Source organism: Scyliorhinus canicula, chromosome 2 (assembly GCF_902713615.1).
Source record: "Scyliorhinus canicula chromosome 2, sScyCan1.1, whole genome shotgun sequence".
In the NCBI taxonomy this organism is placed as follows: Eukaryota; Metazoa; Chordata; class Chondrichthyes; order Carcharhiniformes; family Scyliorhinidae; genus Scyliorhinus; species Scyliorhinus canicula.
Window position 1 is genome coordinate 30,891,811 of NC_052147.1, and position 16,691 is coordinate 30,908,501.

General features: G+C 48.4%; 1 protein-coding gene across 1 annotated transcript in view; it reads left to right on the plus strand.

The window, feature by feature from the left end:
• Positions 1-16,691, plus strand: part of ppp2r5eb (protein phosphatase 2, regulatory subunit B', epsilon) — a 117,224-nt gene that overhangs the window by 69,679 nt on the left and 30,854 nt on the right. Inside the window, exons 3-5 of the mRNA XM_038775331.1 lie at positions 7,771-7,872; positions 11,836-11,928; positions 15,216-15,346. Coding sequence (XP_038631259.1) covers positions 7,771-7,872; positions 11,836-11,928; positions 15,216-15,346 — 326 coding nt within the window. The remainder of the gene's footprint in view (positions 1-7,770; positions 7,873-11,835; positions 11,929-15,215; positions 15,347-16,691) is intronic.

A 16,691-nucleotide genomic window follows, 5' to 3' on the forward strand; every position in this document is an offset into this window, starting at 1 on the left:
AGATCCGACGAATGGAGTATGATGTGGGGAAATGAGGTTGTCCATTTTGGCAGGAACAAAAAAAAGAAGCATATTATCTAAATGATGAGAGATTGCAGATTTCTGAGCCTTAGCATATGATTCTCAGATTAGTATGCAGGTGCAACAGGTAAATAGGAAACCTAATAGAGTATTGTTTATTGCAGGGAAAATTGAATGCAAAAGTACATCTGGAGTATGGTGTACAGAATTGGTCTCCTTATGTAAGGAAGAATGTACATGCATTAGAAGCAGTTCAGAGAAGGTTTACTAGACTAATACCTGGAATGGGCGGGTTGTCTTAAGAGGAGAGGTTGGACGGGCTAGTCTTGTATCTGCTGGAGTTTAGAAGACTACGACAAATTGATTGAAACATACAAGACCCTGAGGGGTCTTGATGGGCTGGATGTGGAAAGGAGAACCCAGCACTAGGGGTCACTTTAGAAATAAGGGGTCGCCCATTTAAGGCAGATGAGAAGTTGTTTCTCAGAGTGTCATGAGTCTTTGGAACTCTTTCTCAAAAGGCGGTGGAACTGAGAATTGTTAAGGCAGAGGTAGGATTACTCTTGATGAGCAAAGGGGGGGGGTGAAAGTTATCGGGGTAGGTAGGAGTGTGGAGTTGATTTTCCAATGGCGGCGCAGGCCCGAAGGGCCGCGTGACCTACTCATTGTGCATTTTCCCATCCTGTTATTTTTGTTTTTACTTCTGCCGTAGTTTTTTCCCATTTGACCCCCAAGCCAAATGGACTGCACAATGTCACTCCAAAATCAATTCCACTTGCACAGGTGCATATAGGTGCTCAGTTGCAATATTTTAAAATTATTCGTATCTAGTATTTGGGAATAGCTAGTAAGACAATATATTGCCCATTCCAAGTGGCATTTGAGAAGATGATGATGATCTTCATTATAGAACCACTGCAATTCATCTGACGACGACGGTGCTTTAACGATGATGTGGGATTGAGCCCTGTGGTAATAAAGGAGTGCATGTCCAAGTCAAGAAGGTGTCACTTGAAACTGTTTTTTCCATGCATCTCCTGTCTTTGTTCTTCCAAGTGATTGAGGCCAAGTTGTTTGAGAAATTCTGTTGAAGTCTTGGCACGTTGGTATAGTGCATCCAGTAGGTGGTATCCAAACCAATCTCCCCTTCATCTAGACATCTATTTCTCCTCTTTACTTTTTCCTTTCATACAAAATTGTCTTCAGTCTATTTCTATTTCACGGTTTCCTCCTTTTCATATGTTTCGGTTTCTCAAAATATATAATGTTGAGCGTGAAAACCTTGCTTCAGGGCAGGGGAAAGCAATGTATTTGCTTGTACTCGTGTATGTCTACCTGGTTATTTTTACCTGTTCAGAAACCTCAGTACAGGACTTCCGGTTGCGGCTACGACCAGCTAAGTCGCACATTTGGCAGCTCCTGCGACAAAGGTGTTTAAGGGCCGATTGGAGGGCCCCGACGGTACTGTAAAGACGAATCCCGGTGGGGGAAGGCTCCCTGAGGAGAGTGAGACCAACTTTATGGTCGGTACTCGGAGTGGGGCGACAAAAAAAGCAGCAGCAGCTCCCCGAAAAAAGTGGGGGAAGAGGACCAAAATGGCGGCCGGTGGCGCGCTAGAAGATTGGAGAAAATGGGCGGAGGAGCAGCAGGCCGCTCTCCTCCGGTGTTTTACGGAGCTGAAAGTGGAACTCTTAGAGTCCATGAACGCGACGACCACAAGGCTGATGGGGGCCCAGGCGACCCAAGAGGCGTCGATAAGAGAGCTGCAGCAGGAGATGGCGGTGAGGGAGGAGGAAGCCACGGTCCTCGTGGGAAAGGTGGAGGTGCACGAGGCACTCCACCTGAAATGGCAGAGCCGCTTTGAGGAGCTGGACACTCGAATGAGGCGGAAGAACTTGAGGATCCTGGGCCTAGCAGAAGGCCTGGAGGGGCCTGATCTCCCGAAATATGTAGCGGAGATGCTGAGCTCCCTGATGGGAGAGGGGGGCCGGTCCATCGCCCCTGGAGCTGGAAGAAGCATATCGGGTCATGGCTAGGCGGCCTAGGGCGAACGAGCCCCCGAGGGCGGTGCTGGTGCGATTCCAGCGTTTCTGTGATCGGGAGAAAGTGCTGAGGTGGGCCAAGAGGGAGAAAAGCAGCAAATGGGAGAATTCGACGGTGCGGATATATCAGGACTGGAGTGCGGAGGTGGCAAAGCGGCGGGCCCGGTTTAACCGGACGAAGGCGGTGCTGCACGCAAAGAGGATCAAGTTCGGAATGCTGCAGCCAGCGCGTTTGTGGGTCACCTACAAGGACCAGCACCATTACTTTGAGACCCCAGAGGAGGCATGGACTTATGTTCGGGAGGAAAAGCTGGACCTGAACTAGAACTTGGGAACGCCGGCGGTCGAGGCCGCCCGAGTACCCTTGACTGATCAAGTGGCCCATGTCTTTCTTAGGCCAGGTCGGAACTTGGTTAAAGTTGATGGATCGTTTGGTTTCTTTGAAACTTGTGTTATGGGGGGTTTCTTTGTTCCTTTTTGTGTGTCTCTTCCCGTTGCCAACTTCCCTTAATTATTGTTGTTGTAGGGGGGGCTTTTTTTTACTGTTTTTTGATCTGTTCTTTAAGGGTTATGGTTACTGTTCTGTTCGATGGAGGGTGATGGTTAAATACGTTATTATTGGGTAGTTATTTAGTTATGCAGGCATAGTTATGTATTTATGTATTTATTTGAGATTTGTTATTTATATTGTTATATTGTTAAGTTGGGGAGGCGGGACGGGGGGGGTGCAAGTTGGTTATGCGTGTTTTCTTCTCTTTTTTCTTCCTCTCGTTTTAAGGGGGCTTTTTTATGGGCTTGGATGGGGACGGGGGTGGAATTGAAGATGGCGGGGTAGGGTGTGGTCGTGCGAAAGCGCGGGCTTTCCCCTGTTTCCCGCGCGCGGGACGGAGGAAGGGGGAGGAGAGAAGAGTGGGGTGTGGCCAGCAATGGCGGCTTTTCCCGCGCTGAAGCGGGGTCAGAGAGGGATGGCAAGGGGGGGGGGGGGGGGGAGGCCCCTCCCCCCCCACATCGGGAGGAGTCGGAGTGTGGCAGGGGCAGCCGGGTCAGCGAAAACCAGCTGACTCTCGGGAGTACGATGGTGGATACACCGTGGCTAGGAGGGGTCCTAGCCAGGGGGGAGGGGGGTTGGGGGGGGGGGAGGGGGGTTGGGGGGGGGAGGGGGGTTGGGGGGGGGGGGGGGGTTGGGGGGGGATACCGGGTTGCTGCTGGAAAGGCCGAGGACGGGAAGGGAAGAACGGGAGGAGAGAGGGGGAGGGGCCATCGCCATGGGGAACGGGTCAGAAGGGGAGGGTCGACCCGGGGCGAACAGGGGACAGGACATGGCTAACAGACAGGGGAAAGGGACGGGTCGCTCCGCGACCCGGTTGATTACTTGGAACGTGAGGGGGCTGAATGGGCCGGTCAAGAGATCAAGGGTTTTTTCACACCTAAAGGGACTGCAGGCGGATGTGGCAATGTTGCAGGAGACTCACTTGAGAGTAGTAGACCAGGTACGCCTGAGAAGGGGGTGGGTGGGACAGGTGTTCCACTCAGGCTTGGACGCAAAGAACCGGGGGGTGGCGATTTTGGTGGGAAAGAGGGTGTCGTTCGTGGCGGCGCAGGTGGTAGCAGATAAGGAGGGTAGGTACGTGATGGTGAAGGGTAGGCTGCAGGGAGAGAATGTGGTGCTGGTGAATGTGTATGCCCCGAATTGGGATGACGCGGGTTTTATGAGGCGCCTGTTGGGCCTCATTCCGGGTCTGGAGGCAGGGGGCCTGATCATGGGGGGGGACTTCAATACAGTGCTCGACCCTGGGCTGGACAGATCGAGTTCCAGGACGAATAGGAGACCGGCAGCGGCAGAGGTGCTAAGGGGGTTCATGGAGCAGATGGGGGGGGGGTAGACCCTTGGAGATTTGGCAGGCCAAGGGCGAGGGAGTATTCTTTTTTCTCCCACGTCCACAGGGTGTACTCCAGAATAGACTTTTTTGTACTGAGCAGGGGGCTGATTTCGAGAGTGCAGGACACTGAGTACTCGGCCATTGCGATTTCGGACCATGCACCACACTGGGTAGAGGTAGAACTGGGGGAAGCACGGGACCAGCGCCCGTTGTGGCGCCTGGATGTGGGGCTGCTGGCGGACGATGAGGTGTGCGGAAGGGTCCGGAAGGGCATTGAGAGATATCTGGGCACGAACGACACGGGCGAGGTGAAGGTGGGGGTAGTCTGGGAGGCCCTGAAAGCAGTGATCAGAGGAGAGCTGATCTCCATAAGGGCGCACAGAGAAAGGAAGGAGAGGCAGGAGAGGGAGAGACTGGTGGGGGAACTTATAGAAGTGGACAGGAGATATGCGGAGACACCAGAGGAGGGGCTGTTGAGGGAGCGGCGCAGTTTACAGGCCCAGTTTGACCTACTGACCACTAGGAAGGCGGAGACGCAATGGAGAAGGGCACAGGGCGCGGTCTATGAGTACGGGGAAAAGGCGAGCAGGATGCTGGCACACCAGCTGCGCAAGCGAGATGCAGCCAGAGAGATTGGGGGAGTGAGAGAGAAGGGAGGGAACGTAGTGCAGAAGGGGCAAGAGGTGAACGGGGTCTTCAGGGATTTCTACAGGGAATTGTACCGGTCTGAGCCGCCCAGGAGGAGGGGGGGAATGGAGAACTTCCTCGATAGATTGAGGTTCCCAAAGGTCCAGGAGGAACGGGTGGAGGGGCTGGGGGCGCCGATAGAGCTGCAGGAGCTAGTTAAAGGGATAGGCCAGATGCAGGCGGGGAAGGCGCCGGGGCCGGATGGGTTCCCGGTGGAATTTTATAAGAAGTATGTGGACTTGGTGGGTCCAGTGCTGGTGCGAGCCTTCAATGAGGCGCGAGAGGGGGGGGTTCTGCCCCCGACAATGTCACAGGCCCTGATCTCCTTGATCCTGAAGCGGGACAAAGACCCTGTACAGTGCGGGTCCTGCAGGCCTATCTCCCTCTTGAATGTAGATGCCAAACTGTTGGCAAAGGTCCTGGCAACCAGAATAGAGGATTGTGTGCCGGGGTAATCCATGAGGACCAGACGGGGTTCGTAAAGGGACGACAACTTAACACAAATGTCCGGAGACTGTTGAATGTGATTATGATGCCAGCAGTGGAGGGGGAGGCTGAGATAGTGGTAGCACTGGATGCGGAGAAGGCATTCGATAGGGTGGAGTGGGAATACCTGTGGGAGACGCTGGAACGGTTTGGGTTTGGGGAGGGATTTATCAAGTGGGTGAAGCTGCTGTATTCGGCCCCGATGGCGAGGGTGGTTACAAACGGGAGGAGGTCAGAGTATTTTGGGCTCCATCGAGGTACCAGGCAGGGATGCCCCCTATCCCCCTTACTATTTGCATTAGCGATCGAACCGTTGGCGATGGCACTGAGGGGTTCAGGGGGGTGGAGAGGACTGACAAGGGGAGGGGAGGAACATCGGGTATCACTCTATGCGGATGATTTGTTGTTGTATGTGGCAGACCCGGAAGGGGGAATGCCGGAGGTAATGGAAATACTAGCGGAGTTTGGGGACTTTTCGGGATATAAATTAAATGTGGGTAAAAGTGAGGTCTTTGTGATACACCCGGGAGATCAGGGGGAGGGAATTGGGCGGCTCCCCTTTAAGAGAGCAGTAAAGAGCTTCAGGTACTTGGGGGTGCAGGTGGCAAGGAACTGGGGGACCCTCCACAAGCTGAACTTTTCAAGGCTGGTGGAGCAGATGGAGGAGGAGTTCAAGAGGTGGGACATGGTACCGCTGTCACTAGCAGGGAGGGTGCAGTCAGTCAAAATGACGGTCCTCCCGAGGTTCTTGTTTCTGTTCCAGTGCTTGCCCATCTTTCTCCCCAGGGCCTTCTTCAAGAAGGTAACTAGCAGCATTATGGGCTATGTGTGGGCACATGGCACCCCTAGAGTGAGAAGGATTTTCTTGGAACGGAGTAGGGACAGTGGAGGATTAGCGCTACCCAATCTTTCCGGATACTACTGGGCGGCGAACGCATCGATGGTGCGCAAGTGGGTGATGGAGGGGGAGGGGGCAGCTTGGAAACGTATGGAGAGGGCGTCCTGCGGCAATACAAGCCTGGGGGCGCTAGTAACGGCACCATGGCCGCTCCCCCCCACAAGGTATACCACGAGTCCGGTAGTGGCGGCCACCCTTAAAATCTGGGGGCAGTGGAGGCGACACAGGGGGGAAGTGGGGGGGTCTGATGGCGGCGCCACTGAGAGGGAACCACAGATTTGTCCCGGGGAACACTGGCGGGGGATTCCAGAGCTGGCACAGGGCGGGCATCAGGCAACTGAGGGACATGTTCATAGAGGGGAGGTTTGCGAGCCTGGGAGAGCTGGAGGAGAAATTTGAGCTCCCCCCGGGGAACACGTTTAGATACCTGCAGGTGAAGGCATTTGCCAGACGACAGGTGGAAGGATTTCCCTTGCTTCCCGATAGAGGGGTGAGTGATAGGGTGCTGTCAGGGGTCTGGGTCGGAGAAGGGAAGGTCTCGGACATCTACAAAATAATGCAGGAGGTGGAGGAGGTATCGATAGAGGAGCTGAAAGACAAGTGGGAAGCGGAGCTGGGAGAGCAGATAGAAGATGGGACATGGGCGGATGCCTTAGAGAGGGTCAATTCGTCGTCGTCGTGCGCAAGGTTGGGCCTCATCCAATTTAAGGTGCTGCACAGAGCCCATATGACGGGGACTAGGATGAGTCGGTTCTTCGGGGGTGAGGACAGGTGTGTTAGGTGTTCGGGAAGCCCTGCGAACCATGTACATATGTTCTGGATGTGCCCGGCACTGGAAGAGTTCTGGGAGGGGGTGGCGGGGACGGTATCGAGAGTGGTGGGAACCAGGGTCAAACCAGGAGAAGGATCTTGATTCAGTGGAGGGACACAAGGCCACCAAGTGTTAACACCTGGTTAAACGACATGGCAAGCTTCATCCAATTGGAAAGAATCAAATTCGCCCTGAGAGGGTCGGTACAGGGGTTCTTCCGGCGGTGGCAGCCCTTCCTTGACTTCCTGGATCAGAGATAGGAACTGGAGGCCGAAACAGCAGCAACCCGGGGAGAAAGGGGGGGGGGGGGGGGGGAAGGGAGGGGGGGGGGGGGGATAGCAACGAAGGGAGCACGTCAGCGGGGGGTCGCGGGCAATGACTGCCCGAGGCCATCGGTAGAAAGGGAAAAAACGGTTTGGTTGCTAGACTGGTAGCGCGGGGGGGGGGGGGGGGGGGGGGGGTGCGCGCGCGGGGGAGGGCGTGGGGAGGATTTTCCAGGGGGGATTTGTTGTGTTATAATTTAAAATGTAGTAGGGGTAAATGTTTGTATCGAAAAATTTCAATAAAAATTATTTAAAAAAAAAAAAGAAACCTCAGTACAATAGAGATATTTAATCAAAAAAACAAAGTCTACCTTCAGAAAACATATCTACATTTTGGTTTATATTTGGTGTTCATTGAGTTTCCCATGTGTACTTTATTCTTGACAGTTAGATTATGTTGAATTACTTCCATGATTTTCTGTGTTCATCTATTAGTTGTGATTTAGAACACAAATTCATTTCCCCAGTACTTAATATATGGAACTTTGACAGGGAAGCATAAAAATGCTTTTGAAGTAGCTGCACAATGTTTTTTGTCAGTACATAACTCTAATTGAAGTATATCGGATGGGGTTAAAAGACGAGAATTCAACATTTAATTTAGTACTCTATTTTGTTATAGGTTTCTTTCAATATATTTAGGACTCTCCCACCTTCGGAGTCTTCAGAGTTTGATCCAGAAGAAGATGAACCAACACTCGAAGCATCCTGGCCTCATTTACAGGTGAATACTGCAAGTTCATATGTAAAATAGCTGGTTAATATGTTTCAATTATCTGAAATTTATACCAAAAAATACAATGTTAATGGATTCATAACTCCTAAAATCTAAGTTCATTACACCTGAAATTTGAATTTTAAAAAATTCCTTCATGGCATGTGGGCACTGCTGGCAAAGCCAGCACTGGTTGCCCCTCCCTAAATGCCCCAGAATAGCTTGTCAGGCAATTTCAGAGTACAGTTAAGTGTCAACCATATTCTAAGGGCCTAGAGTGACATGTAGGCTGGACTCAGATGGGCTTTTACAGCACTCGATGGTCATCATTGCTGAGAGTAGTATTCAATTCCAGATTTATTAATTAATTGAATTTAAATTTAACCAGCTGCCATGGTGGGATTTGAACCAGTGTGTTATGTGTCCAGTGACATCCTCTCTACTCCACTGTTATCCCTGAATGGTTTCCACGAGAGCAAATTTATTAATGTTATCTCCGAGACAGGTTTTGTGTGTGTGAATATTAATTCAGGTGATCTTAACAGCCACTTTTGATGCAATGTCAATATTGTCTGCTTTTGGGCAGCACGGCAGCGCAGTGGTTAGCATTGCTGCCTCACGACACTGAGGTTCGATACCAGCCCTGGGTCACTGCCCGTCTTGAATTTGCACGTTCTCCCCGTGTTTACATAGGTTTCACCCCCACAACCCAAAGATGTGCCGTGTAGGTGGATTGGCCACGTTAAATTGCCCCTTAATTGAAAAAAATGAATTGGGTACTCTAAATTTATATTTTAAAAAAAGTCTGCTTTTGCCACCAGTATTCGTTGAAGAACTTTGAAAACATTATCATTTCATCCTACAGTACAAGATTCCAAGAAAGTTTGGGGGGGGGGGGGAAGAATTATTAAAACTGACCAGTTTATAGTTTGAACTGGTCACAGACCCGAATGTTAATTTTTTTTTCACTCCGCAAATACTGCCTGATCTGCTGAGTACTTCCCGAATTTTCAGTTTTCATCTTGTATTATGGATTGTCTAGCAACTGGCCTTTTATATTTTGTGATTTCTAATTTCCTTGTCAAGCTGTGACTAAACCAGTTCACCTCAGATTGTTTGTTTGAATTTTCCATCACTTGATAAATGCAAATTGTAATTTTTTTTAATAAAAGAACAACACTGCGGAAACTGGAAATCTAAAATAAATACAGAAAATGCTGGAAAAAATCAGGCCTGGCAGCGTCTGTGGCGACAGAGACAGAGTTGATGTTTCAAGTCTGTGTGACTCAGTGCTCTGAAGAAGATTATATCAACATTAACTCTGTTTCTCTCTCTCCGCAGATGCTGCCAGACCATGTTCTCTTTTGTTTTTTTAACCTCAAGTTGATTAGGATAGGCTTATCATCCAGTGAGGGGAAACCATTATGACAGTGGCCCTTCAAAAGTTGCCTTTTGTTTATTCATTTGTTGGATGTAAGCATCGCTTGCAAGACAACATGTATTGCCCATCCTTAATTTCTATGTTAATTTCCCATGAGAAGATGGTGGATGATGAGCTGCCACCTTGAATCACAGTGTCCCATGTGGTATAAGTACTTGCACAGTGCAGTGAGGGAGGGAGTTTCAGGATTTTGACATTGAAGGAATGGTGATATTTCCCTAGTCTGTAAGTGGGGGGGGGGTACTTGCAGGTATTGGGGTTCCAGTGTATCTTCTGCCCCCCTGCTAGGTGGTAATGATTGTAGGTTTGGAAGGTGCTGTAAGAGGTGTCTGGAGCATTGCTTTAATACAGATGATGGACTCTGCTGCCAGTGTCCGTTGGTGGTGGAGGCAGTCAATCTTTCAGGTGGTAGTTGAGGTGTGAGCGAGTGGACTGTTTGTGGTGGATAGTGTCCTACTTCACTGTTGGAAATTCTGGGAATCAGGAGATGAGTTACTCACTGTAGAATTCCCAATCTCTGACCTGCTCTTGGAGCCACAGCATTTATATGGCTAGTCCAGTTAATTTTCCTTCAATGGAAACCTGCAGAATGTCACAGGAGTGTTGAAGAAGGAAAATCCTCCGATTATGTACATGCAAGCTATGGCAACAGTCTATAAATCAGTTCCTCACTTTTGCTTTTTTAGTGGGGAAAAATTCAAGCGTTCTTTGCATCAGAATAGATTTTGTATATTCAGCCTTTATATACAGTTGGAATTGCTCATTTTGATCATGACCGTTAATTCCCCTTTCTCGCTAGGTGATGCGTCTTTCATTTTTTTAAATAAACGTTTTATTGAGGTATTTCTTTGGCATTTTAACAGCAAGAAAATCAACAATATACATAGTGCAAATTCCACCTCCCTCTCCCACATGTCTTGCCATTACTTATCCCCTGCATACCTACGCTAACCTGATCCCCCCCTTCCCCATTTCTGCTGACGATTAGTTTTCTGCGAGGAAGTTGATGAATGGTTGCCACTGCCGGGCGAACCCCAGCAGAGACCCCCTCATGGCTAACTTAATTTTCTCCAGGCAGATGAAGCCTGCCATATCTGAAAGGCAGGTCTCCGATTTCGGGGGCTTTAAGTCCCTCCATGCCAGCAATATATGCCTCTGGGCTACTAGGGAAGCAAAGGCCAGCACATCCGTCTCTCTCTCTCTCTCTCCTGGATTCCCGGGGATGCATCTTTCATTAAAGCACTGACATTTTAATTTGTCTGTGGGGGGGGGTACATGTTGCCCACCTACACCACCCAACCCTTTGTTTTGGTTGGCAGACGGAGAAATTTGGAAATCAGCAAGAAGTGATAGTTGAAAGCCGGAATTTTCAAACCAATATTTTTTTAAAATGCAAAATACTGCAGATCTGAAAAAAAAAACCGGACAATGCTGGATTAACTCGAGCAGGTCTGGCAGCATCTGTGGAGCGAGAAACAGTTACTGTTTCGGACCTAAATAACGCTTCTACAGAACTGTAGTGAGGTCGAAATGTGCAGATTTATATAGTTGGAAAGGGAGTAGAGGAGGTGAGGCAGAATAGAAGAACCAGGGATAGGTCGGACAAAGGAGATGTGAGTAAATTTGTCATGGACATCTGACAATGGAGTGTGTTAATGGTGCTATTAAGGGATTGAAGAGTGCTGAATGTGGCAAAATACGAGAAAGCAGAATTTGTCACTGAGCAACTGAGCAGCCAGGTGCAGTTGACAGAGGGAGAGGTGGGGTTGTGTTGGGGCAGGCCCAGGCGCTGAAAATCAATGGGCAACAAACTAAAAAGGTGTGAGGGGTGTGGTTAAGATGGAGGGGGAAGTTACTGTATAAAGTTGTTGAGCACAATGTTGAGTCCAGAATGTGCCCAATTAGAAGATGCGTTGTTCTTCCATTTGCATTGGACATCACTGGAGCATTTCAGCAGGCCTGGATGGACATGTAAGCATGAGAGTGGTGCTGTGTTGAAATGGCAGTGCATTGGACATCACTGGAGCATTTCAGCAGGCCTAGGATGGACATATAAGCATGAGGGTGTGGTGCTGTGTTGAAATGGCAATGCATTGGACATCACTGGAACATTTCAGCAGGCCTAAGATGGACATGTAAGCATGAGAGCGTGGTGCAGTGTTGAAATGGCAATCAACCAGAAAGTTTGATTCATGCTTGAAGATGGAGCGAAGATGTTCCACAAAGCGGGCACCCAGCCTATGTTTAGTCTCCCCAGTGTAGAATAGACCACATTGGGAGCAGCGAATACAGTAGTTCAAATTGAAGGAAGTGTAAGTGAAATGTTGCTTCACCTGAAAGGAATGTTTGGGTCCGTGGACAGTGAGGAAGGGGAGGTAAAGCAGCAGGTGTTGCATCTGTGATTTCAGAGGAAAGTGCCCTGTGAGGAGGATGAATGATTCGGGGCAATGGAGGAGTGGACAGTTTTTTTGACCGTTTTCCATTCGGGTGCAAATGTTTTACCTTATTGTAATTTAATTTATCTCTTACAGCTTGTATATGAATTCTTCATTCGATTTTTGGAAAGTCAAGAATTCCAACCTAGTATTGCCAAAAAATATGTAGATCAAAAATTTATATTACAGGTACGTACAAGCTTTTTTAAAAACTAGATATTTGCCTTTCTTTCTAGTAACCAAGTGTTCATGTAGCTGAGGAATCAAACAGTACAGCAGTATATTCTGGTGATATATTTATAAATTTGAGTATATCTGATGGGCGGGATTCTCTGACCCCCCACCGGGTTGGAGAATCCCGGGGGGGGGGGGGGGGGGGGGCCTGAATCCCACCCTGCTGCTCCGGCGCCAGCTGCTGTGTTCTCCGCTGCTGGTTTTCGGACGGGGATCACGCCACGCCGGTCCGGCAATTCTCCAGGCCCCGAGTGGCCGCCTGTTTTTGGCCAGTCCCGCCGGCGTGGATTGGACCGATTGGGGCCAACTGACCTGTGGGCCGGCCTGTGCCATGGGGGCACTTCTTCCTTCCGCCCTGGCCCCTATAGGCCATGGTCGGCGCGGAGAAGACACCTCCCTGTGCATGCGCCAGAATATGCAGGCCGGTCTGCACATGCGCGGAACCGCGCCGGTGGTTCTGCGCATGCGCTAACTCGCGCAGTCCCTTGGCTGCCGGCCTAACCCCGGAAGTGCAGAGAACTCCGCAACTTCTGGTCGGCCCGACGCCGGAGTGGTTTGCGCCGTTTTTTACTCCGACGTCGGGCCATCATGCCGATTCGGGGGAATCACGCCTCCTATGTTGAATATCCTTTAAAACATAAATCTTTGTAAACGTTCATTGTTGTGCTGTTGGTTTCTCTTTAAGGTGGCGTTAGCTGTGTCAAGTACATAAGCTGGAATAGGATCTGACTGGTCTATAAGGCTAATATTATTGACACAATTTTGGTTCATCTGTTTTTCATTAAGTTCTGTATTTGCCTTCCTTCAATTGATCTAATGTTCAAAGTTTAATTTTTCTTTTTTTAAACACATTTTATTCAAACTTGTATCATAGTAGGTTACAGCAAATGAACACCCCGGGAAACGTTCTTCCCAATAATCAACTATACAGTTTGTACAGATTTGTCTCCTTTTTCACCCCTCCCCCAACCCTTCTGCAATGAACAGCTCCTCAAACACGGTCACAAACATCCCCCCACCTTTTCTCAAACTGCCCTGCTGAGCCCCTTAACTCATACTTTATCTTCTCCAACCGCAGGAAGTCGTACAGGCCACCCAACCATGCTGCTACCCCCGGTGGCGATGCCGACCGTCACTCCTGCAAAATTAGTCGCCGTGCAATCAGAGAGGCGAAGGCCAAAACATCGGCCCTCCTCCTCTTCACGAGCTCCGGCTTCTCTGAAACCCCAAATATCGCCACCAAACGGTCCGGGTCCACTCCCTCCTCTATCCTGGCTAAGACCGCGAACACTCCTGCCCAGAATCTTCCCAGTTTTTCACAACCCCAAAACATGTGCGCATGATTTGCTGGCCCCCGCCCACACCTCTCACTCATCTGCTACCCCCTGAAAGAACCCACTCATTCTCGTCCGAGTCATATGCACCCTGTGCACCACCTTAAACTGTATCAGGCTAATCCTTGCACAAGAGGAGGTCCTGTTTACCCTTCGCAGTGCCTCACTCCATACTCCCCAATTGACCTCTGGTCCCAACTCTGCTTCCCATTTTTCCTTGATCTTCACCACCCGCTCGCCTCCCTGCTCCCCCAGCCACTTGTACATATACCAATTCTTCCCTCCCCTTCCACATCCGGAAGCAGCAGTCGCTCCAGCAGGGTGTATCCTGGCAATCTAGGGAGCCCCTTCCAGACCTTTTGTGAAAAGTCCCTAACCTGTAGATATCTGAACTCTCTACCCCTCGGCAGCTCTATCTCTCCCTTAGCTCCTCCAGACTGGCGAACCCGTCCTCCAAAAACAAATCCCTCATCTTGACCAGCCCCACTTCCCTCCATCTCCTGTACACTATCCACCTCCCTCCCCCGGCTCAAACCAATGAAGGCCTTGGGTATAAAGATCGGGAGAGCCTGAAAGATAAACAAGAACCTCGGCAGAATATTCATTTTCACCACTTGAACCCTCCTCGCCAAAATTCAGTGCAGTGTCAAGTTTAATTTTTCTCAAAGATTCTTATCTGCTATTAATATTTTTGGTCAGAACACAATTTAAGGTAAATTTGAAGATTCAAGAAATGCAGTAACATACCCTGATTCTGTACATTGCATTTTTCATACGCATCTATGCTTAAAATTGTTGGGTGCGACTGTCATTTTGGGCAGGTTTCCCGGGGTGATTCCTGCGGATGTTTGGGCGCGATCTAAACTGCTGTTCACCTACGCCTAGTTATTTTTTTTTTTTTGGAGCTTGGGAGATTCTCACTCGATCATCCTACTCCTATAAGTTGAGGGTCTCCGATTACTCGGGCTCTATTGGTGTCCAGGCTCCCCATTTTGGCCTTCACATCTAGTTTTGGCTTTTGGAAGCCAGCACTATTTGACTCTGGCCTCCGGCTGCGTCAGTGGGGCTTGTGAATCCCAGGAGCCAGGAGACTCCAGCCTCAAACGGACTGCACATATTTATATGAATTTTATGTAATTTAAATATGCTGATCTGGATTACGCCCAGCGAGGGTATGATACAGATCGCATCTGTCACAGCAGGTCGTGGAAATCGTGATCACTCGGTGCCTGCCGCCAAGCACGTTTTTGGGCTCTCCCGCTATTGACCTTGAATAGCAGGATGGGTGCCGTCCAATCCTGGATTGTCACGCCCATCTTTTAATAAAATTGCACACACATTATTCTCAGAAGAAAGTATTCTCAAAATACATTGGATCTTCTAAGTCGAAACGGGGATGAATAATACTAATCTTTTTTTATTGTCACAAGTAGGCTTTCATTAAAACTGCAATGAAGTTACTGTGAAAAGCCCCTAGTCGCCACATTCTGGCGCTTGTTCGGGCGCACAGAGCAAGAATTCAGAATGCTCAATTCGCCTAACAAGCACGTCTTTTGGGACTTGTGGGAGGAAACCGGAGCACCCGGAGGAAACTCACACAGACACAGGGAGAATGTGCAGGCTCCACACAGACAGTGACCCAAGCCGGGAATCAAACCAGGTCCCTGGCGCACTAGGTTGAATGAAAATTTGATTTCTGAATAATCATAAGAATTATAAAATGGTTCTTGGGATCTAAACATATTGGCATGTTATTACAAAGCATTTAATGTTGAGCTTCTGTGATATAAAGCTGAAGCGATGGTGAGTGCAAGAAAAAAAAGACTTAACTCCATAGTGTTTGTGATCTCGGCAAGAGTTTTACAACCATGTTGAAGTGATTTATTTTTTCTGATTGGTTATTTTCAGCTTTTAGAGTTGTTCAACAGTGAGGACCCCCGAGAACGAGACTACCTGAAGACTGTATTACACAGAATTTATGGAAAGTTTCTTGGACTTAGAGCATTTATCCGGAAGCAAATTAACAATATTTTTCTACAGTAAGTGTGCGGTGATTGCCTATTCTGTCAACGGTTCCTTTGAATATATATATATTTTTAATTTAGAGTACCCAATTATTCTTTTTCCGAATTAAGGGACAATTTAGTGTGGCCAATCCACCTAGCCAGCACATCTTTTGGGTTGTGGGGGTGTAACCCGCGCAGACATGGGGAGAAGTTCCTTTGAATATTATTAAGCCTTATGCTCAAGTGTATTTTTTTTAGTACTCCGTGAAGGAAGTTAAGGAGAGAAGTATTAGACTGTTGTCTAATGCTCAACACTAATTTAAAATCGCGATGACTGACTTTACTCCCACCAAAATTAACTGCCTTGTGCATTGCTCGTAGTGCTTTCCATGAGGGAAATTGCAACAGGATATGGTTACAGAAGTTTTCACTAACATACTGGACAAGTAAGGGAATCAGGACTGATTAAGATTATCCTTTGTTTTTGCTGAGTGATTCCTTCTGATGTCAGGGAGACTAAATGGGTGGGGTTCGGGGATCTGTCTGGGTTTGCGTAGCACTTTCCAATAACTTATTCATACTAAATTTTTAAAAATTGTTGATTCTGTCTAATTCTAACGCAAACTCAAGTGCTTTTAAAAAAAATTTCTTAAGTGTCATTGAGGTTTTGAAGTATTTAATTTTTAAAAATTCATTAAAACGGATACTTGGCTTTTTTAGAATCGGCTGAAATTTTAGAATCTTAGCATGTTCTTATTAAATTGTTTTATGTAGCATTGTCAATATTTCCCCGAACAACTGCTTTCCCAGGATTTATTTTTTGAGAATTTTATTTTGCTTGTGTTTTCCATTTGATTGCTATTGCAAAGTTCAAAAGGCGTTGAGCCATTTAGCAGTTTGTTGACTACACATGGGTTTGCTCACGTAGGTGTACTCCTTTGATAGAACAATGGTTCAAGGCTATCAGCTTACTCATGGTATTGGGATTATTGTCCTTCTGAGAGAAGGCCAAGAACTAAGCTATCAATGCTGCAAAGTGTGAGTTTTAAAAAATAAATTTAGAGTACCCAATTAATTTTTTTCAATTAAGGGGCAATTTAGCGTGGCCGATCCACCTAGCCTGCACATCTTTGGATTGTGGGGGCAAAACCCACGCAAACACGGGGAGAATGTGCAAACTCCACACAGACAGTGACCCAGAGCCGGGGTCGAACCTGGGACCTCGGCACCGTGAGGCAGCAGGGCTAACCCACTGCACCACCGTGCTGCCCTAACAAGGGAGTTTTAACCAGTAAGTTACAAATTGACCCAGACACTCTTTATCCACCTTTCCTTCACCCTTATCACCCATAACCACTATCTTTTAGGAACCCCACTT